Source organism: Triplophysa rosa, linkage group LG2 (genome assembly GCF_024868665.1).
Source record: "Triplophysa rosa linkage group LG2, Trosa_1v2, whole genome shotgun sequence".
Classification (NCBI taxonomy): domain Eukaryota; kingdom Metazoa; phylum Chordata; class Actinopteri; order Cypriniformes; family Nemacheilidae; genus Triplophysa; species Triplophysa rosa.
The window spans coordinates 26675106-26699033 of NC_079891.1; the positions used below are offsets into that span (position 1 = coordinate 26675106).

General features: G+C 41.6%; 1 protein-coding gene across 1 annotated transcript; it reads left to right on the forward strand.

Annotated features, from left to right (window-relative positions):
• Positions 1–29: 29 nt before the first annotated feature.
• On the forward strand, positions 30–17899 carry pnpla7b (patatin-like phospholipase domain containing 7b). Its single transcript, XM_057320507.1, has 37 exons — positions 30–74; positions 774–814; positions 1927–1970; positions 2267–2338; positions 2474–2558; positions 2704–2786; positions 2880–2968; positions 3053–3193; positions 3279–3438; positions 3531–3611; positions 3707–3835; positions 4697–4777; positions 4885–5056; positions 5269–5355; positions 5432–5511; positions 5625–5780; positions 5979–6056; positions 6148–6353; positions 6441–6572; positions 6717–6840; positions 7085–7198; positions 7679–7754; positions 7833–7982; positions 8066–8129; positions 8273–8441; positions 8568–8750; positions 9065–9183; positions 10983–11139; positions 11228–11344; positions 11481–11550; positions 11624–11740; positions 11860–12008; positions 16431–16583; positions 16655–16771; positions 16925–17009; positions 17105–17238; positions 17321–17899. The coding sequence occupies exons 2-37, from the start codon at positions 808–810 to the stop codon at positions 17393–17395; spliced, it is 4056 nt and encodes a 1351-aa protein (XP_057176490.1). The 5' UTR covers positions 30–74; positions 774–807; the 3' UTR covers positions 17396–17899.
• The last annotated feature ends 6029 nt before the right edge of the window (positions 17900–23928 follow it).

The following is a 23928-nucleotide window of genomic DNA, read 5'->3' on the forward strand; positions in this document are numbered from 1 at the left end:
TGAATGGAATCCCTGGGAGACTGTGATTGAAGTGCATTGAGAGTGAGAAAAACAGAGTTGTGTAACGCCGTTCAGTAGGTGTCTTTCTATTTTCCTTTTATTTATTTACATTACTTGCATGTGGAATGTCAGCATTATACGGTCATATAATGTTTTTAACAATCTTGTTATTTACTGTGATTGACAACTCAGTGTGTCTGATTGCAAGAGCGTGTTCCAGCCTGGGCTTGTGTAAACAGCAGTACCGTGTTTACCTCTCTAACCCAGAGCCACATTAACTCAAGCAGTCCACTCTAACGTAAACAAACAAAAACAACTTTTATTGCTATAGTTCTACTTTGCGCGACAGTTTAACCTGCGTGAAGTGTTTGACTCTTCCAATGGGAGAGGGGACTCGTAAATAACATGACATGGTGTCAGATTGCAGTATGGGGAGTCTGGTAATATCAGATGGATTTCCTTATTCAGGGTGTGCAGGAATCCATCATACTGCTGTTTCTTTTGTAGTTTGTAAGATATTATCATGTTTCACTGTAAAAATTTGTTTAATACAAATATCCTACCTTAAAGGGACTTACATCCAAAAAGAAAAAAAAGGTCATTATTTATTCACTCTTATGTCGTTCGAAACCAGTGTATGACTCTGTTCTGTGGAACACATAAGAATATATTTTCAGAAAGTTCTCAGTGGTTTATTCTCATATAATGTCATCGGGTCCAATAATGTTTGGTTTGGCTATCAACATTCCACAATATCTCTGTTTGTTCTGCAGAAAGTCATAACGGTTTGCAATGACACGAGGTTGAATGAATGGTGAGAGAATTTCTGAACTATCCCTTTAAGATGTCATTTACATGAACAGTATGTAGAACAGAATGCAGATCACACTGTGACTTGACAGTTACATTGTGTATTATGATTTTTACTGTATGTGTGTTTTGGATTGGTGCACAAACAATCAACATAGTTAATGCATTATTAGCTAACATGAACTAATACATGAAATGATACAATACTAATAACATGGAACAATACTCATTATACATAATTCTTCAGCATTAATACATCTATAAGTCGTTAACATTAGTTAATGCGCAGTGAACTAATATTAACAATGATATTTGTGTTAACTAACGTTAACAAAAACAGATGCTGAAAAACTTTATTGCTAGTTCATGTGAGCTAATGCATTTGGGTCAAAGACGTTAATATGTCAGCATCAAAATAAATTTACAAAAGTGATTTTATGTCCATAGAAAGCACATTAAATGTAATTAAACGGTTTCAACTAAGGTTTTTTTTTGGAGAATAAAATGTCAAAATGTGGTTGAAATAATGTTACATTGTCATTCAGTGTAGCACAATATTTATGTAGAAAATCAAACAACATGCTTATTCTAACATGTACATATTAAAACGTATAAATAATAATGCAGCATATTACATTTAATTGTGCTTTTAAATGAGTAAAAAAATTCTTATTGACAAATGGGCAAAACCCATAGGACAGTGGCAAATTTAATTAACATTTGGGGTGAAAGTAATTAGTCTTTTAATATGTCATAAATTGATTTTTGTTATAAATATGCCTGGCAAGATTGTTACACCGAATTACATTTTAGTGGGCATCTTTTGTAAATCAAGGAAAAATGTATGATATTTATTTTTTGCTCAGAAAAACAACAAAAAAATGCAATTAAATCAACAATTTAAAGCAGTATTACACTTATTGTTTTTATGCTTCAACCATTTTTCGTCTTTGACCCATCTACTCATGTTAACAAATACAACCTTACTGTGAAGTGTTACTAAATTTGCTTTATGGGTCTTTATTAAGCAGCTATTTCACACAAACTGTGAATTCAAGTAATTATGAAATACAAAGTGTGTGTGAAGTGAAATTTCCATTTCTTTCTATCTGTTAGATATGGAAGACAAGGAACATGAGGATACATGCAGTATATATCCGGTAAGACATTTGTTTTTGTTGTAAATTCTTCATCAGCCGGGACTGGAAAATAAGGATTAAGCAGGTCTTGTTTGCTGGGCATTCTCACTACTTATATATTACTAGTATTAGTTATATACTACTATATAACTAATACTTCTTACCCTGCTGAATAGACCAGTATGCTGTATTTTGGTAGTTGGTCCCCCCACCATTAAATTATTTGGGTCCTGTTTGCCTTGGGTTAAAGTTGGCCAGGCTTTTCTCAGTCCTATGGTATAGTTAATAACCATTTTGATGTTCTTTGTGTGTTCTAGGCAGTACCGTCTGGTAGTGAGATCAAGGCCCGTGTGCAGCACTTTTTAGAAGATCAGTTACAGAACACCATGGTATATAACATTTCTGTCTATTTTTCCTTTTCACCAATGTTGCTGAAACATTGTGATGTGTCATAGTGTATGTCAATATTGCTCATCTAAAGGACAATATTCACTCATCCATTTGTTTTATTGTTACACATTCAGTGGACTGGTGTGCTGATTGGAGCTGGAGTTGCGTTTTCACTTATCAGTATTGTTGTCTTTTTTATGTACAGAAGATACAAGGCAGGTGAGTATACCAGCCTTCACCACAACACCATGAAGATTGTATTATGTGTGAAAAGATATGGTATGCAGATGGTGTGTGTTAAAAGTAAAATGGAGAGTTCAAACAACTCTTTGTATTGTGTACATTGAATCTTTCGATTATCAAGGAGAAGAACAAGACGAGGGTCCTAAATATCGATTCAGGAAAAGAGACAAAGTCATGTTTTATGGCAGGAAGATAATGAGGAAGGTATTTGAGCTTCATTATGCGTCTAACCATCATTCTATTTTGTTTAATACAAGTGATGATATGATATTTAAGGGATTATTTGTGATTATTCAGGTGCAGACATTGTCCTCACCAGTGGTCTCAGGTCCTGTATCTCAAAAGCGAACCAGAAAAAGAACAAAAGTCCTGTCGATAGCTCGCAAGTATGTAAAAAGTCACAGATGTTGAAAGCAAATCGCAGTTTCCGCAAAAACTCCATCTTAACACCCCGTCTGTCTCTTAATCAGAATCCTGCGTATTCGGAGGGAACCGCCGACTCTGCAGCCAAAAGAGCCTCCTCCATCACTTCTGGAAGCCGATCTAACTGAATTTGACATGCAGAATTCTCACCTGCCCTCTGAAGTCCTGTACATGCTGAAAAACGTGAGGTTGGTACTTTTGACTCTCTTCCATGATAAATTATTATTATGGAAAATTCCAGGTCTGATGTTGTTGGACATTGTGCTTCCTCAGAGTTCTGGGTCATTTTGAGAAGCCTCTGTTCCTGGAGCTGTGTCGACATATGGTGTTTGTGCAGCTGCAGCAGGGGGAGGGATTATTCCGCCCAGGGGATCTCGATGACAGCATCTTTGTGGTGCAGGATGGCCATCTTGAACTGTGTATCCAAGAGAATGTAAGAGCCAGACAGTGGATCACTATTCTCTATTGTAATGTGTCCTGCTGTGTTTTCAAATATGTGATTGAGTGCATTTTTCTTTGGTTCAGGATGGGACAGAGATGGTAGTAAAGCACGTTTTGCCTGGAGACAGTGTTCACAGTCTGCTCAGCATCCTCGATGTTATCACCGTAATGTCCATCTGGCCTAATTCTTTTTATTCGGATAACTCTGAACTGTGCTTACAGTCGTAAATGATTTCACATTCAAACCCCTTATACTACAGGGTTATCCAGCCCCCTATAAAACAGTTTCGGCCAGGGCAGCAGCCCCCACCACTGTTCTCCGGCTTTCAGCAACAACTTTTCAGTCTGTCTTTGAGAAGTACCCTGAAACCTTAGTCCGGGTTGTCCAGGTATAAAGAAAAAAACATTTTTTCACATTTTTTATGTTAAAGGGTATCAAAGAAAGCACTTTTTCATGTATCATCTTAAAGCAGCCGTTCATTGAAACTTTCTTAATGCCTTAACTTTCTTAAAGGGATAGTTCACCCGAAAATGTAAATTCTGTCATTTTTACTCAGCCTCAGATTGTTCCAAACCTGTATAAATTTCTTTGTTCTGCTGAACACAAAGGAAGATATTTGGAATAATGTCAGTAACCAAACAGATCTCATCCCCATTGACTCCCATAGTTATATTTTCCCTAATATGGCAGTAAATGGGGGATGAGATCTGTTTGGTTACTGACATTCTTCCGAATATCTTCCTTTGTGTTCAGCAGAACAAAGAAATTTATACGTTTGGAACAACATGAGGAGGAGTAAATGATGACAGAATTTTCATTTTTTTGGGTGAATTATCCCTTTAATGCCTTAACTTTAGATAGTTCACCCAACAATGAAAATTCTGTCATCATTTACTCACCCTCGAGTTGTTCCAAATCTGTATAAATTTCTTTGTTCCGTAAAATATTTTAAAGAATGTGAGAAACCAAACAGTTCTGGGGCACCATTGACTACCGTAGTAGTTTCGTTTCTTACTATACTGTAGTAGTCAATGGTGTCCCAGAACTAAACATTCTTCCAAATATGTTCTTTTGTGTTTAGAGGAACAATAAAATGTATACAACTTGAGGCTGAGTAAATGACAACAGATTTTTGATTTGAACTATCCATTTAAAGGCCCCAAGTAAACAAACCTTGTGTCAAACATTGCTACCAATACATCCTACAGTATATTACAAGAACAACTTGTCTCATTCGATTTATTTCCAGATCATCATGATGCGTCTTCAGAGAGTGACCTTTCTAGCCTTACACAACTACCTGGGATTGACCACTGAACTTTTCAACCCGGTTGGTTTATATCAGGCTGTACTCTTTTACAAATTCGGTGTACAGATGTGACTGTTTTAGGTTTTTCGTTAAATAGTGTTTATTACCAAGTACATTGCATCACCTAGGAAAGTCAAGCGGTTCCTCTGGTGTCAGTTGCTGGTGTTTTAGGAGAAGCTAGTCCTGGGAAAGGACTGCGCAGGCATTCTCAGACTAATGAAGAATTGGGTGACAAAGCCCCTCAGAGGTCCTCAGACCATTTCAGTGACACAAGTCACATGTACAGAGTCACAGAAGAGGGTGAGGTTGTCTACAGAGTTAAAACACAAATATTTGCTTTATGAGATCATTTTTATGACTAAAAATATGATGTGTGTCAATATACAATTATAAATTTTGTTGAATCATGTTGAAATATTATTATTATTATTATTTTAGTATTATTATTTGAAACAAATGACAAGATTTTCACACAGAACTACAAGTGTCTGGTGGTTCTCTTCTGTTTTCAGAAGGTGCGAAACACAATCCAACAGAGAGTCCTTCTACTTTACTCAGGAAGTCTCGCTCTCTGTCAAGCCCTTCAGATGGTGTGCATGGTACTGGATCTTGAACTTAGCTTATGTTTAATACATTATAAATGTATTTATTATGAACATGTGTTTATCTTGACAGCCGTGTCTCCTAGTCACAATATAGCCTTTGATAGAGCAAATATCAAAGAAGATGTTCCTACAAGTCCAGCTATTCATAAGGTGCCTCTGCCTCATCCTGTATCATTTAAGAGACTTGTATCATTTAACTCACCTGTGACCTCACATTTGTTTAGATACACATCATGTATACGCCTTTTTTGTCTTGTCTCAAGTCTATACGGAAGAAGTCGGTGACATTGCAGCACGTTCCTTCAGCAGTGTTTCACTACTCAGACAGCGGAGGGCACTCCAGTCACAGCCAGCACTGTAAAGTTAATGCCATATTTCAAGCTGCCAAGAAAGACCTTCTGAAGATTTTTCAGCTTCAGGTCAGACCACATTTTATTGACACTGAAGCCAAACTTTTTTGTTTTTATCTTGTGGGAAAAAATCACATACTTTCAAAGCATAAAATTCAAGACTGAGACATTTTAAACACTTCTGTTGTGTTTGGAGGTGACCAACAATGACATCATTTTAAACATTTTCCTTCAGATTATTAGATATTGTCTTTATTTGTGCTGCAGGACTCCAGTCTTCTAGAAGACAGAGCGACTCTGAGGCAAGTTAAGGCGGGATCCGTAGTAGCAAGTGAAGGAGACCAGGTAGAAAGATCACTTCGACCTCCTCTTCCATTCCTCAGCGACAAAATACCTTTCAACTGTACATTGCAACGTAACTCCTTGTCTTTGACAGGACGCGAGTGTGCAGTTTGTGATCTCGGGATCTCTGCACGTGTATCAGAGGTTGATTGACAGAGAGGAAGAAACGTGTCTGTTTGTGGCACACCCTGGAGAGATGGTGGGTCACCTGGCCGTTCTCACAGGAGAGCCTCTTATCTTCTCTGTGCGCGCACATCGCGACTGCTGCTTCCTGTCTATCTCTAAAGCACACTTTTATGAGTATGCTGTACACCACACTTTAAAGCATGCTGAAGATCTTGCATGAATATGATATCATAAGCTCTTTGTGTCTGTAACTATAACCAGGATTATGCGTGCCGAACCTCGGATGGTGTTGAATGTAGCTCACACAGTGGTACGGAGGGTCTCCTCATTTGTCCGGCAGATCGACTTTGCACTGGACTGGATGGCAGTGGAGGCCGGGCGTGCTGTCTACAGGTGAGCACCCTCTTTGTCTATTTTATTCCAGTTTGATGGTCTGGTTTAATATTTCTCAGGTCTGTTTGATTTGAGAAAACCTGGAAAGTGTAACCATCTTGTATTACATGTAATACTTCAGTTGTTCCCTTCTGAATGTCTCAGACAAGATGATAAGTCAGACAGTACTTTCATTGTTCTGAGTGGCCGTTTGCGTTCAGTCATTAAGAAGGATGATGGGAAAAAAGAGCTTGCCGGAGAGTACGGCCGGGGAGACCTTATTGGTGTGGTGAGTGGCGATGAGAGTTTCTGTAAATGTATGTGTGTGATATATGCCTTAAAAATGTACAGTATTTTTGTCAGGGATGTGAAATTTTGCCTAATAAAATGTTCTCTGGAATGAGAGAATAACAGGTCCCAAATTACAGGAAATGCATCAACACAGGAAGAAAGATTTTCTTTTATGTATGTGTAATATTTCTAAAATTTTGTAATACTTTTTTATACTACATATACTCAAAATATCTTTTTAGGTGGAAGCTTTGACTCATATGAACAGGGCTACTACAGTCCATGCAGTCCGAGACTCTGAATTGGCCAAACTGCCAGAGGGAGCTCTCAAGGCCATTAAGAGGAAGTATCCGCAGGTTAGATTACGTCAAGAAACATCCCATTCCATACACGCATGCAAAAATATTTAATTTAATCCCTGTGAACCGGAAGTTGCAGTCATTTTTACTTCCGTATTCTGACACATTTCCGAATGAAACAGAATTTCAAAGGAGAAAATTAGTAGGCGTGGCTTGCGTTTTTCACTGCGAATTGATTGGATGTGTAAAAACAGCTCATTGATTTTGAAATTAAACTGGCAGCAGACTGACAATTAAAGGGGAGGAGTTAACGGATGCTCCGGCCAAGTCGTCTAATTTACGTCATTTGAGATGGATAGTCATTTCAGGTCAGAAGTGCACTTTCAGATTTTAACTGAATATTATGAGGGTACATGCATTTTAAAAAGAAAATGACCCACATTTGATAAGGTATACTGTATACTATAAACGCTGCAATATTTCATGAAAAAATAAGAATTGTCATTTTTAATTTCACTGGGACTTGCTCTTTTATAGGTTGTAACTCGCCTCATCCATCTTCTTGGACAGAAAATCTTGGGAAACATGCAACAAGGCAACGGTCCACTCTCAGGTGTGTATGAAACGTTTATGTCCTTGGGTTCTTTATAATACCTAAACACAATGATAATTCCTTTGATGATCTCCTCAGTTCGCGGTCTGGGTTTTCAAACCCCAACCAGCAAGTGGGATGCGGGTAATCCGGCCGCCAACCTGTCTACTGTTGCCATTCTGCCCGTATCTGAAGACGTGCCTTTGATGGCCTTCACTTTGGAGCTGCAGCATGCTCTTATTGCCATTGGTCAGCATACTGTTGTTCTCCTTGTCTCCATCCAACTGAAGTAAAAAAAATGTTACAATCTACTAATTGGACAATTTTTTTAGGCCCCACTTTGCTTCTCACCAGTGACATCATCAGACAGCGCCTAGGTGCTGCAGCCTTGGACAGGTGAGAGTAAAGGCACGTTCATATTTCGCTGGTTCACATTTAACATGTTAAACATCATAAAAGTGCTTGATCACCAAAACAGATTAATTCATTGCCTATAGTTTGAATTGTTCAAGAATTGAGATGTAATATCTTTTTTCTAGTGTTCACGAGTATCGTCTGTCCAGTTGGCTGGGTCATCAAGAGGACATCCACAGGATTGTCCTGTATCAGTCAGACGCTTCTCTGACACCTTGGACTCAGCGCTGCATAAGACAGGCGGATTGCATCATCATTGTGGGTCTGGGAGAACAGGAGCCCACGGTGGGAGAGGTAACTTGAGTTCAACTCATACTGAAATCGATTATATTCAGTTGGTCTGGACTGCTGAGGAGTCTTTGGTGCTTACTGTAGTTGTTTCAAGGTCAGATTGTGAGGTTCTTCTGTTTGTGCTGCCAGTTAGAGCGTATGTTGGAGAACAGTGCAGTAAGAGCTCAGAAGCAGCTGGTCCTGCTGCACCGTGAGGATGGACCTCCACCCAGAGGAACGGCCGAATGGCTTAACATGCGCAGCTGGATCTCCAGACATCTGCATCTGTCATGCCCCCACAGAGTTTTCTCTAAGAGGAATTTACCCAAGCTGGTATAAATGCTAACATACTATTGCTTCTATTACAAAGGTCAATGCGAACATCAAGACTGAGACCGAAACTTTTGGAGTGTGTTTTTGAAACTGACAGTGCATTTAACTTAAATTTGTGCAATACAAGTTGTCATTTAGCAGACTTTTTACAAAGCTACTTGCAGTAGAAAGATAAAGAGCCCTCCTGGGCCAATTTAAGGTTAAGTGTCCTGCCTAGGAGTACAATAGTGTAGCCATGAACCATATCACCATAAAGTGTCAGTAGATCTAATAATGTCTTCTCATTCGATCTCATCCCTGCTCTGCTCCTGTAGAGAGAGATGTATCAGCGGGTCTTTGAGAAGCCTCCCGACCGGCATTCCGACTTCTCACGTCTGGCTCGGATCCTGACAGGCAACGCGATCGCTCTGGTACTGGGAGGAGGAGGGGCCAGGTACAGCTGTCCACCCATTCATCTCCAATAATTCACATGACCTGCTGCCAACCACATCTAATTTATACCCCACATAAGTAAAGCTAGTGATAGCATGATGATGGTAGTGGAATGTTAACTGATTTCCTTCATAATTCTTTCATTCGTTTCTCCTGATGTTGTAGTCTTTTCCTTTTATATCCATCAGAAGTATGCATCCATGTGCAATACCAGTCAAATGTTTGGAAACTCTGAATTGAATCTCTCATAATCTACAAACCTTATTTTCTAGACGAATATGAACGTGCTCATTCCAACACTAAACTTCTAATAAAGCCAATTTTATTTTTAAATATACAAGTTGGTCCAGATGATAAAGGATAATGGGAAACATGATGGAAACCTTTTGTTTTAAAGCTAAAATTACTGATAATTTTGTGGTCACTGCATAATTCTCATACTTCCATTTGTGTTATTTTACAGTTCTGATGACTATTTTTCTAAAATGGGAATTAAGTAAAAATAAAGAGTAAGAGTAAAAATAAGTCAATCTTCCCAAACATTTAACTGGTTGCACAGGTCTAATAACTGTATGTCCATATACTAACCATAATATAACATTTCTAAATCAATAGTGGCGTTTTGGGGTTTTCATCCTCAGCGTGTCTGGTAATAGAGACTCTTTATGTGCTCTCTGTCCCTGCCTGCTGTCAATCATAATCAGGAACCCAGTAAAGGTGGGTCACATATGAAACACTACTGGGACATAAAGTTCATTCTAGAACAATCTACACTCACATAACATTACCATAATTTTAAATCTGTGTTGTGTTTATGTTTTATATAATGACTCCTCTGTGAGCATAGCTGCATGCCAAGACTTACACATACATTATATACAGATACATAATGTCAACAACAGAGGTTTGCATTAAAGATCGAGTAACACACTCAGTTTCTGCCAATCTCATATTAATCTTGAGTACCTAATACAGTAGTATTGCATACGTCGTATCTTCAAAGAGTATTTAGTTTGATCAAATTTATAAAAGACAGAAACAGCTGTTCGATTATTTCCGGAAAAACACGAGCTGCTGGAGGCAGGCAGTGGGACGGAACTACAGCACGGGCACACAACAGCACGAGCACACAATTATGCACGTACATGCCGATTGCCAACAAAGAACAAACATATAACTTAGTTTGACTTACCACATGCAATTCATGTCCGGCATTTTTTAGCACTGGGACCGCGCCATCTATCAGTTTCAAACGATCTCCAAATCCAGCGTTATATCCACTGTTTATGTAACATCCTTCACTGAAATGCCGTGAACCAACAGACACACCTAAACTTCACTATCGCAATAGTAACGAGCTGCAGGCCCACAGCGCAGCCAAATCTTGATGCAGCGCAGACAATCTTGATGGCAAGCGGGTCTCGCTCGTCGGTTGGCACGTGGGCAGGCTCTTTCTTCTGCCTTGCCGTGAATTTTCCAGGAGAATGGCTCAATAAAAAGAATAGGATCCCTGTTTCGTTACAGGCTTTTTAAAAAACTTTCCGAAACAAGTTGGAGTGCTGGGGGAGTGTATCAAGCACAGAAATACTACGTCATACGGCCAACTCGTTTTTTAACAAGTTAACCATGTTAAGCATGAGAAGCCAGCACGTTCAACAGTGTAAAGAAGTCAGAATGCATGACATAGCATGTTACCTCCAATTTCAAAGTAACCATGTTAACTTAAACAACGCTCATGTGAATGGTAAAACACCCTGTAGCATTTCTTCATTCAGTCTATGTATCTGTTTCGTCTTGCAGAGGCTGTTCTCAGGTTGGCATCATTCGGGCACTGAGTGAAGCGGGCATCCCTGTTGATCTTATTGGTGGCACATCCATTGGTTCACTCATGGGGGCGCTGTATGCTGAAGAGCGAAGCGTCAGCCGTATGATAGTCAGGGCACGCCAGTGGGCCATGGTGAGACTGGAAAATAAACATTCATACATTAGCACTACCATCATCTGTATTGATTCCAGATTGACATGTCTTTCTGTGTGCCCAACAGGATTTCGGGTCTATTTTCAAGAAGATCACTGACTTGACCTACCCAGTGACATCCATGTTTACCGGAGCATCTTTTAACTCCAGCATCAGTGGCGTCTTCAAAGATAAACAGATTGAGGTTTGATGGCTTGGCACTTCTTAAAGGGCCAGTTCAAGAGCTTCAGTCCCCATTTACTTCCATTGTATGGAAAAAATAAGTCATACAGGTTGTTTGCTCTAAACCTCATGCAAATCTCTCTGTATTTTTACTGTAGGACCTTTGGATCCCATACTTCAACATAACCACAGACATCACTGCGTCCTCCATGAGGGTGCATACTGATGGTTAGCTCTTTATTTAAGTTCTGTCTTCTCAATGTCTCCTGTGATGGATATTAACATGTGCACTTTCTGTCAGGCTCTCTGTGGCGTTATGTGCGTGCCAGCATGTCACTTTCTGGGTACCTGCCCCCTCTGTGTGACCCTAAAGATGGACACTTACTCATGGATGGAGGCTACATTAATAACCTACCTGGTTAAGTGTATACAGCAGTTGTACTCATTGACCAATTTTCAGTCTTTTTAAGGTTTCAACAAGATGTAAATGTTTTTAGTTATACTTGTGATATTAATCATTCACTTTTGTGTGCAAAGCTGACACAGCGCGCTCAATGGGTGCCAAGTTGGTGATTGCTATTGATGTCGGCACTCAAGATGAGACCGATCTGACCAACTATGGAGACTCTTTGTCTGGATGGTGGCTGCTGTGGAAACGCCTGAACCCACTAGCAGAAAAAGTGAAGGTTAGTGGTGGGCACTGGGATTATAATAACCATGTGTTAACCATATGCATGCAAAGATTCGCTTAATAGGACTAGGTGTTATAATCCCACTATTTCAGCACAGTTGCATTGCCCAATAGGACATTTCCCACACCTTATACATGACAGGGGGAAGCAGTCAAGAATATGAATAGAGGAAAGGAGGTCTGAGGTTTCACTGGGTTCGTCGGGTAGGCATCCTCTGTGTTTGGGGGATAAATGATTATAGAAATACATAGCATACTTACCTTTCCTTGCCATTATCAGAGAGACATCTCATGAGTTGTGTGTCCCACTTTCATCACATCCATTATCCTGGGTGAAAGATGCCTTTTGGTGAGGTGCTGCTGATAATGCCCTTTGCATGGTTCCCATCAATGAGACACATCAGTTGTGCACCTCAGCCTCATTGGGTGTTTCGGCCCTTTATCACAAGACACCCTCAGCCAAGGGTGTGTCGCATTGTTACAAGGTCATCTGGCAGCCCATACTGTGTCCATCCGCCTAAACCACAGCCATTGGCTTCTTCTTTCTGCACCACTGGCCAGTTCTTGATTATCCTCCACTGGACCTGATTATCCTCCATAGAGTGACCTATTTGTCAGCTATGGTGACCTCTGCATTTAACCCGTCCAGTGAGTAGTGAACTCACGCACTGCAAGTCGTGAACACATATACACCAGAAGCAGTGGGCAGCTATCACTGCAGTTCAAGGGCACCTCAGTCGTTACCCGCCAGCCCTGAGAATGCAATAACGAGAATCAAATTGAACCGGCAACCTTCTGGTCACGAGTCCGACTCTGTTAATGCGCGCTCAGTGCCCCCGGTCCCGTATGGCATACCATTACAACACATTACCAAAATCAACGCAACCATACGCGCCAACCCGTTGGCTAAGGCTGTTATAGCCCCACTGGCTCCGTTAATGCAAGCTCAGTGCCCCCGGTCCCATATGGCATAACATTACAACACATTACCATAACCTTGTCGCAACCATACACGCCACCCCGTTAGCTAAGGCTGTTCTAGCCCCACTGGCACAGTTATTGCATGCTCAGTGCCCCCGGTCCCGTATGGCATAACATTACAACACATTACCAAAAATCAACACTACCATACGCGCCAACCCGTTGGGTAAGGCTGTTATAGCCCCACTGGCTCCGTTAATGCAAGCTCAGTGCCCACGGTCCCGTATGGCATAACATTACAACACATTACCATAATCTCGTCGCAACCATACAAGCCACCCCGTTGGCTAAGGCTGTTTTAGCCCCACTGGCAGCATTAATGTATGCTCAGTGCCCCCGGTTCCGTATGCCATACCATTCCAACACACAACACCATTTTATTACGTGGTCACTTGGCAGCCCATATTGCACCCTTCCGTTTCAACCACAGCCAGTGGCTGCTTCTCTCAGCAACAGTGGCAAGTTCTTTGACTACCATCCGTTGGGCCTGTCCTCTAATCCCCACTTTCTAAAGCAGCCTTGTAGTGGAATTGGAAACAAAGCCCCTGCAGCCCACTTCCACCGGGAACACTTTCGCTGTCCATCCCCGATCTTCAGCCTCCGCTGCCAAGTTGGCATACCGGAGATTCTTTATTTCAAATGCTTCGTTAATGGCCTCTTCCCAAGGTACAGTCAACTCAACTATGAGGACTGTCCTACTGGAGCTGGACCACAGAACCATGTCCGGCCGCAGGTTGGTCGCTGCGATTTTCAAGGGGAAAGTAAGTCTGTGTTTAAATCAACTTGCATTTCCCAATCCCTGGCTATACTCAGCAGACCTGAATCTGGAGTTAAGGGCTTGGCCCACGGTTTCTGCCCCTCCCGAATAAAGGGTTGTCTTTTTAGCGAGTTAGCCTTGGCGTTTTGGGAGATGGCATTTGCTGCAACTCTCTTGGTCTCTACTGCTGCAGCCAAGCACTTTAGTACTTGATTGTGGCGCCATGTGTATCTCCCCTGTGTCAAGCTTCTTACAACCCACAAGAATATGTTTAAGGTTTGCTGGAGCTGCACATAGGTGGCAGGCTGGATCCTGTCCACACCAAACATGCAGATTTGTTGGTGAGGGCAGCACATCATATGTACCTCTTATGATAAAACTTAGCCTGTTTGTTTCCATACTCCACAGCTCACTCCAAGTGATTTTGTGCCGTTCAATTCCTTCCCACCTCATCCAACGGCCTTGCTGGGCTTAAGAGACCGCTCTGTTGCATCTACTTGCTTCCTCTTGACGCCGAACCTCCTCCACTACCAGGTGACACTGTTCCTTTGGTGTCGCTTTTCGCCACGTGGGTGTGGTTGATGCCAAACCAAGTCCCCCTCTGCCATGTTGAACTTGTCCCACGATGTCCTTATGTCTGAGGGCTGCCTTTGCATCTCCTACCGCTGTTGTTGGATTCCATTTCCTCCCTGTCGCTACTGTTGGAGCAGCATCTCTTACACAGGGATCACAGGATTCTTTGAGCGTCATCTCTATCCTTGTTTTGGTGCATTTATATTCCTCCACAAGGCTTGAAATGGGAAGAGAGAGAGCTCCATTCCTGTACAGCCTTATGTTGCTAAGGCATCTTGGTAGCCCAAGCCATTTCCTCACTTGTGTACTCACCAATCTCTTCAGGTTATTGGTGTGAGACACTGTGAGCTCATACATTGAAATTGGCCACATCAGGCGTGGCAACAAGCCAACTTGGAAGCACCAGAGTTTCAGCTTCCCAGAAAGCGCTGTATTATTGATTTTCTTGAGTCCACTGGCTGTCTCTTGCTTGAGTTGTTCCACCTGTTTGGTGTCTTTAAGGTCTGCGGTGTACCACCGTCCAAGGCTTTTGATAGGCTTTTCCATGACCGTTGGTATGGGCTCACCCTTTATACAGAACCTGTCATTGGTAAGCCGGCCCTTGACAATAGAAATGCTGCGGGATTTGCTGGGTTTGACCTCCATTTGTGCCCAGCTAATGTTCTCCTGGAGCTTATCCAGCAGCCGCTTTGTACATGCTTTGGTTGTTGTGATGGTTGTCATGTCATCCATGTATGCCCTGATTGGATGTAGGCGCAACCCATTTTTCAAACGTTCTCCTCCAACCACCCAACGCGATGCTCAGATTATTATTTCCATTGCTATTGTGAAAGCCAGTGGTGAAATTGTGCAACCTGCCATTATGCCAACCTCCAGCTGTTGCCACGCGGTGGTACTATCCTGTGTGGTAATACAAGATTGGAGATCCTGAAAATATGCCTTATCAGCTTTGTTACCTGCTCAGGAACGTGGAAGAAGTCAAAGGCTGTCCACAGCAGCTCATGTGGCACTGATCCAAAGGCATTGGCAAGATCTAGAAAAAACACATGCAGGTCTTTCTTCTCCTTTTTTGCCATTTGCAACTGGTGCCAGATGATGTTAGCATGTTCCAAACATCCAGAGAAACCCCCTATGCCTGCCTTCTGCACTGAAGTGTCAATGAAGTTGTTTCTCTTCAGAAATCCTGAGAGTCTATTGGCCACAACGCTGAAGAAAATCTTACCTTCCACATTCAAGAGGCTAATTTGGCGAAACTGGTAAATAGTTGAAGAGTTTTTCTCCTTGGGGATCAGTATGACTCCTGCCCTTCTCCAGACCTTTGGTATCACCTGCTTTTTCCATGCCACAGCCATTAATCTCCAAAGGTACCTCAATACCCCAGGGGCTTTCTTGTAGAGCCTGTATGGTATACCGTTGGGTCCAGGAGCTGAAGCTGATCTTGCCCGTTTTACTGCACTCTCAACTTCGCTCCATTTAGGGGGCCTTGTGTCCATCTGGTGTTCTGGTAGTGTTGAAGATTTTATTGACCAAAATATAAAGGAATCAAGTACACTTTACATTACTATTATAAATCTATCTCTACATAAGATCTGGTCTTTGTTAGCTCATCTCTAGTCGTAAATACCAGAGTCTTTCTTAGTAACCCCCTCACCAGCTAGGAATGCTGAGATCAGACATCTGTTAAAGGTATCAGGGTAACCCCCAATAACTTAGGTGTGTGTGTAAGGACACTATAAAGGTCTGCCCCCAACCAGGGTTGGGCAGTTGCATTGCAATCCAACTCGGCTTTGTTTCAACTTTGTGAGAATAAAGTCTAACTACTTTTGGTTTCAAAACCTTGACTCAAGAGTCGTTTCTTCGGAGCAAAAGAGGAAAAATCACAACAGTAGCTGAATTGGTGGCATGTCCTCTGGAATGGAGATTGGCGCATGCCTCTGATTGTCGAAATACATTTTCCGTAGGTGTTCCTCAAGATCTGTTATAGGTACTTTAAGGGTCCCAGATTTCTCCTTGCTTAAGATGCTACTGATGAACTTGTAAGGATCTTTGTAGAAAGCAGTCCTGGTTCACTCCTTCTTCTTATGTTTTTATTACGTCTTATGTTAGGTGCTGAACATGGCGGAAATTCAGACCCGGTTAGCTTACGTGTGCTCTGTGCGTCAGATGGATGTAGTGAAAGAATGTGACTACTGCGAGTACCTGCGGCCACCCATTGACCGCTACGGCACGCTGGACTTTGGCAAATTCGATGAGATTGCTGTGAGTAGCCCATCAAGCTTTAATTCAAGCATCTGTTATCTTTTGGCTGTAGTGATGGGTATTATGTGTAGGAGGTTGGATACCTGCACGGAAAGACCGTGTTTGACGTGTGGTGCCGGAGCGGAGTGAGGGAGAAGATACTAAAAGACCAACATCAAGAGGAGTTTCACAAAACCAAAAACACTAATGTAAGAGGTGCAGAATGACACCACTTTTCTTAAGACAATACATTTAAGGTGTGCACCTGGGTTTTCTGGGATTCAAACCCATGACCTTGGTGTTGCTATGAAATGATTTCAACATCATGTTTAGACCTCATTTTCTCATTATCTGACTCACAGGTGATGACCTGTCCCAATGCATCCTTCACTGATCTGGCTGAAATAGTGTCAAGAATAGAGCCAGTGAAGCAGGCTGTCGTGGATGGTGAGAGTGGTTGTATTTACCTCACAGATTATTTGTTTGTGTCTTGCAATCTTCCTCATGGCCATTGTTGTACCTTTGTGTTGTTACCGACACAGAGGAGTCTGAGTACCAGACGGACTATGATGAAGATGCAGTGCTGTCAGACTTTGACCTGTCCAACCCAAACAGTGAACACAGTGAACACACTGAAGATGAGGAGGAGGAGGAGACAGCAGATACGCTTGACACAGTGAGACAACTAGAGAGATGATTTTTATGTATTACAATGCTTACAATCATGTGAATACGTATGATTCTCCTCATCAAAACAGGAGGATGAAATGGAGATGGAGATCAGACAGAGGAGATATCGAGCACCCAACCACACCAGCCGCCTTGGCACCTGACCTCAAATATCTTCATTTGAATCAGTTTTTAATTTCAGGTTTAACTTTAGCAGTCTATTTTTAATTTTCTGCCTCTGAGGCCACTAATAATTTACTACAACAAAATACTGCCTGTTTTTCCTTTACTATCGGAGTCAATAATGAAAGTATTTTACATTTAATTTCTCATGCAAGTTGTCAATGCAATCACAACAGTCTGACTGTGTGAAAAGCTGTTTTAAGCTTAAATTAATAATCACTGTATAAAAAGGTTGTTTTAATATTTAAAAAATAGTTTACAATCTTAGAACAGAAGAATAAGCTATGAAAAGTAACCGTGAATGACATTTTGATTCCAGTGTTCACAGCAATTTATATGTAGTTACAGCTCATATGCAGATGTAATGTGTGGTGGTGTTGCTCCTGTGTGAGGATTATGAGCTAATCGTGGATTGAATGAAGCTGTTACTAGTCTCTCTCTAGTCTCATTTTATTTGGTCCATTAAAAGTTAAATGTTGTCTGAATCCTTCAGTCTTTGTTTAATACTAGATACCTGCAGTTATTTAACTACCTTTGTACCATTGTCTAAGCTGTGGGCAGCATTTTTATTAGACAATTTTTTCCCTGCACATTCTTCATGCTGCAGACTAAACTGAAGAGCTATTACTGGATGTAATCGGGACAGTCTCTATTTGCATTTAAAAGATTAAAAATGAATCTATAGAGGTAGCCTTATTTTTCTGTTGTTATAAGTCCTCTCTTGTGTACTCATTTATTTTATGTGCTGTTCAAGTGAATTAGAGGCATATGAATCCAACAAAAAATGCAACAATGCAGATAAACCCCCGCCAGGGTTAAATTTGTTTAGAGCACATTGGACATGGACGTAATATTAAAGGAATGGTTTACCTTCAAAATGAAAATTCTGTCATTATTTACTCACCCTTTGTCATTTCAAACTTGTATGACTTTCTTTCATCAGGCGAACACAAAAGATATTTTGGAAAATGTTGGTAACCAAAAAAACCGTTGTCACGCAGGTTTAAAATGACAACATGGTGAGTAAATGATTACAGAATTTTCATTTTGAAGGTGAACTATTCCTTAAAAAAAAAATGTTTTCAGTTCAGTGTTAAGAAAAAATCGTATACTATTAATAATTAAGTTACATTTATTCTGAGAATCTGTAAACTGATGTGTGTCATTATTTTAGGATAGAGTCATATATGGTCTGCGGAGAAATATTATATTAGCCACAGAACATCCTCGCGTACAAATCTGTGAAAAAACGTGGGATGGATACAAATAAATGAAGTGTTCTCCTGTGCTGTAGATGGCGCTCTCTCCTGCGCTAATGAAAACAAACGCGTGCTAATTATTTTTGATAAGTAATAGTTCTTTATTCTGCTAACAAACTCATCTTATTGCCGTTTAAGACTTAGAATACAGTGACTAGGTTGTTTGAACTACTTTTATAAAACTTTTGCTGTGCATTTGGTGCAGTGTTAAAATATAAGAATAAAATACAGATTTGGAGTGACATAAGGGTGAGTAAATGATTTTTCGTCGTATTTGTACTTTTTATTTGTCAATAATGTTGAATTGAGTGTTTAGACTTAAAGCTTCATCCTGTGTACTAACAACAACAGTTGCATGGGATGTAGCAGTTAGTTGGAGACATCTTGTAGCATTTATGTGGTGGTTTTTATAAACAAGTGTAGTGGATCATCTGTCCATGTGTGGATACAGATTCAACGTTACAGCATTCTACGTCACATCATGGCCCATATGCACTGTATGTGTTATGTAGGATGCACATATATCTCATATATGAGGACAGGATGCTATGTGGGGGAATATTGGCATATCATTTTTCATGTTCAGCATTAAGTGATATTTTTAATGCTTTACTAAGAATGACGCCTTGTCAATTCTAGTGCCACTTCCTTTTATATGAAATGTTAAAAAACATTTATTAAACCTGTGTCTGTTGCTACAGAAATGGCACTTGTTGGTGAAAATAGATGAAGGTTTTTAATTAACTCTGGAAGTAATTAAACCCCACACAGACTTCCTTATGTGGCTCACCACTCACCTCGACTCTCATTTGGCACCTTTTAGCAGTCAGACACACTTTGCTGCTTATAGACCTGCATGTAATTTACTATAATGTGCTGGTCAGACCTCCTCTTTTTGATTTGGTTGCTTTAGGTTGTAAATTTCCAAATGGGTTCAAGCTAAACATGCGGGAAACACATTTTACGATCTGTAATGATAAACTGATGGGCATTACTTACCCAGCCTTCCGGACTCTAGTTTATATGCTGTTGTAAAATTCAGTTCTGAGAGAAGAAATGCCAGTCTAGACGCAAAGTGGTAAAACTGACGTGTTAATTGCAGGCATCAAACTTATATCAGGCTCTGTTTATTTAAAAAAGCAATGTTAAGTTTTCAGCGGCATCTAGTGGTGAGATTGCAATTTGCAACCAACTACTTACTCCACCCCTCACCCCTCCCTTTCAAAGCACTAAGGTGGCTGACACAGAACTAAGATGTGGTCTCGTTGCACTTTCGCTTCTTTGCCGAAGGAGATACTGCATTACACTTCTGTACCATTATGAAATTAAGGCAGTTATGTCTGAAGATCTGTCTTTGTCTTTAATAATAATGTTTGTTGTTTTTTATTTTAATTTTAATTAATTAACTTATTTTATTTTTTATTTCATTATATATAGTTTTTATTTTATTTAACATAAATTCAAAATATCTTGGTTGCTGTTATGTCCACCTTTATTACTGTCTTCTTGTGTGAATTATGCATTTTGAAAAGTTAAAGTATTATTATATTATTAAAAATAAAGCCATAAAACTTCACATAATAATTATACTTAATAAAGTATAAACATATTTGAGAATATGTTGCAGGACAGTGCCACTCTTCTTTATCGCATACCATAAGTCACTGTACTGCCTGCACCTGTTCCTCACATTTGGCTTCAGAAGTCTTTGTTGTTGTTTTTTACCGCTAGGTGGCAGCACACTCCAGATGTATGTGTTGGGATAAGCTCTCCTCTGAGTCTTGACATCTGGACTCACGCCAGCACAGCTCATGCACCCTGCCTCACCTCTATCCCTCTCCCACCCCTGATCTATTCAATCGCAGAGGATATTAGGTCTTTATGATTCCTCATGACATTTCTAACACCCGTCAGAAGCATGGGGGATGGTACCAGTGAGGGAAAGAGGGACTGCTTTGTGTTCACTTAATTACAGCGCTAACATTTCTGTCTCTATATTTGGTTTGCTTCACCATCCATACCATCTCCCGGCAGAACCTTCAACTCCCAAGGTTTTGGGAGTCAAAGTTTGCCCAAGGAAAAGTGGAAAATTTTAATCTGTGTCAAATAATGGCCAGATAGATCAGAACTTTTCCACCTGGGATATCTCTACCCACCCCGTATGGCATACCATTACAACACATTACCAAAATCAACGCAACCATACGCGCCAACCCGTTGGCTAAGGCTGTTATAGCCCCACTGGCTCCGTTAATGCAAGCTCAGTGCCCCCGGTCCCGTATGGCATAACATTACAACTATTACCAAAAAATCAACGCAACCATACGCGCCAACCCGTTGGCTAAGGCTGTTATAGCCCCACTGGCTCCGTTAATGCAAGCTCAGTGCCCCCGGTCCCGTATGGCATAACATTACAACACATTACCATAATGAGTAAACCATACCCTCGTCGCAACCATACACGCCAACCCGTTGGCTAAGGCTGTTATAGCCCCACTGGCTCCGTTAATGCAAGCTCAGTGCCCACGGTCCCGTATGGCATAACATTACAACACATTACCATAATCTCGTCGCAACCATACAAGCCACCCCGTTGGCTAAGGCTGTTTTAGCCCCACTGGCAGCATTAATGTATGCTCAGTGCCCCCGGTTCCGTATGCCATACCATTCCAACACACAACACCATTTTATTACGTGGTCACTTGGCAGCCCATATTGCACCCTTCCGTTTCAACCACAGCCAGTGGCTGCTTCTCTCAGCAACAGTGGCAAGTTCTTTGACTACCATCCGTTGGGCCTGTCCTCTAATCCCCACTTTCTAAAGCAGCCTTGTAGTGGAATTGGAAACAAAGCCCCTGCAGCCCACTTCCACCGGGAACACTTTCGCTGTCCATCCCCGATCTTCAGCCTCCGCTGCCAAGTTGGCATACCGGAGATTCTTTATTTCAAATGCTTCGTTAATGGCCTCTTCCCAAGGTACAGTCAACTCAACTATGAGGACTGTCCTACTGGAGCTGGACCACAGAACCATGTCCGGCCGCAGGTTGGTCGCTGCGATTTTCAAGGGGAAAGTAAGTCTGTGTTTAAATCAACTTGCATTTCCCAATCCCTGGCTATACTCAGCAGACCTGAATCTGGAGTTAAGGGCTTGGCCCACGGTTTCTGCCCCTCCCGAATAAAGGGTTGTCTTTTTAGCGAGTTAGCCTTGGCGTTTTGGGAGATGGCATTTGCTGCAACTCTCTTGGTCTCTACTGCTGCAGCCAAGCACTTTAGTACTTGATTGTGGCGCCATGTGTATCTCCCCTGTGTCAAGCTTCTTACAACCCACAAGAATATGTTTAAGGTTTGCTGGAGCTGCACATAGGTGGCAGGCTGGATCCTGTCCACACCAAACATGCAGATTTGTTGGTGAGGGCAGCACATCATATGTACCTCTTATGATAAAACTTAGCCTGTTTGTTTCCATACTCCACAGCTCACTCCAAGTGATTTTGTGCCGTTCAATTCCTTCCCACCTCATCCAACGGCCTTGCTGGGCTTAAGAGACCGCTCTGTTGCATCTACTTGCTTCCTCTTGACGCCGAACCTCCTCCACTACCAGGTGACACTGTTCCTTTGGTGTCGCTTTTCGCCACGTGGGTGTGGTTGATGCCAAACCAAGTCCCCCTCTGCCATGTTGAACTTGTCCCACGATGTCCTTATGTCTGAGGGCTGCCTTTGCATCTCCTACCGCTGTTGTTGGATTCCATTTCCTCCCTGTCGCTACTGTTGGAGCAGCATCTCTTACACAGGGATCACAGGATTCTTTGAGCGTCATCTCTATCCTTGTTTTGGTGCATTTATATTCCTCCACAAGGCTTGAAATGGGAAGAGAGAGAGCTCCATTCCTGTACAGCCTTATGTTGCTAAGGCATCTTGGTAGCCCAAGCCATTTCCTCACTTGTGTACTCACCAATCTCTTCAGGTTATTGGTGTGAGACACTGTGAGCTCATACATTGAAATTGGCCACATCAGGCGTGGCAACAAGCCAACTTGGAAGCACCAGAGTTTCAGCTTCCCAGAAAGCGCTGTATTATTGATTTTCTTGAGTCCACTGGCTGTCTCTTGCTTGAGTTGTTCCACCTGTTTGGTGTCTTTAAGGTCTGCGGTGTACCACCGTCCAAGGCTTTTGATAGGCTTTTCCATGACCGTTGGTATGGGCTCACCCTTTATACAGAACCTGTCATTGGTAAGCCGGCCCTTGACAATAGAAATGCTGCGGGATTTGCTGGGTTTGACCTCCATTTGTGCCCAGCTAATGTTCTCCTGGAGCTTATCCAGCAGCCGCTTTGTACATGCTTTGGTTGTTGTGATGGTTGTCATGTCATCCATGTATGCCCTGATTGGATGTAGGCGCAACCCATTTTTCAAACGTTCTCCTCCAACCACCCAACGCGATGCTCAGATTATTATTTCCATTGCTATTGTGAAAGCCAGTGGTGAAATTGTGCAACCTGCCATTATGCCAACCTCCAGCTGTTGCCACGCGGTGGTACTATCCTGTGTGGTAATACAAGATTGGAGATCCTGAAAATATGCCTTATCAGCTTTGTTACCTGCTCAGGAACGTGGAAGAAGTCAAAGGCTGTCCACAGCAGCTCATGTGGCACTGATCCAAAGGCATTGGCAAGATCTAGAAAAAACACATGCAGGTCTTTCTTCTCCTTTTTTGCCATTTGCAACTGGTGCCAGATGATGTTAGCATGTTCCAAACATCCAGAGAAACCCCCTATGCCTGCCTTCTGCACTGAAGTGTCAATGAAGTTGTTTCTCTTCAGAAATCCTGAGAGTCTATTGGCCACAACGCTGAAGAAAATCTTACCTTCCACATTCAAGAGGCTAATTTGGCGAAACTGGTAAATAGTTGAAGAGTTTTTCTCCTTGGGGATCAGTATGACTCCTGCCCTTCTCCAGACCTTTGGTATCACCTGCTTTTTCCATGCCACAGCCATTAATCTCCAAAGGTACCTCAATACCCCAGGGGCTTTCTTGTAGAGCCTGTATGGTATACCGTTGGGTCCAGGAGCTGAAGCTGATCTTGCCCGTTTTACTGCACTCTCAACTTCGCTCCATTTAGGGGGCCTTGTGTCCATCTGGTGTTCTGGTAGTGTTGAAGATTTTATTGACCAAAATATAAAGGAATCATGTACACTTTACATTACTATTATAAATCTATCTCTACATAAGATCTGGTCTTTGTTAGCTCATCTCTAGT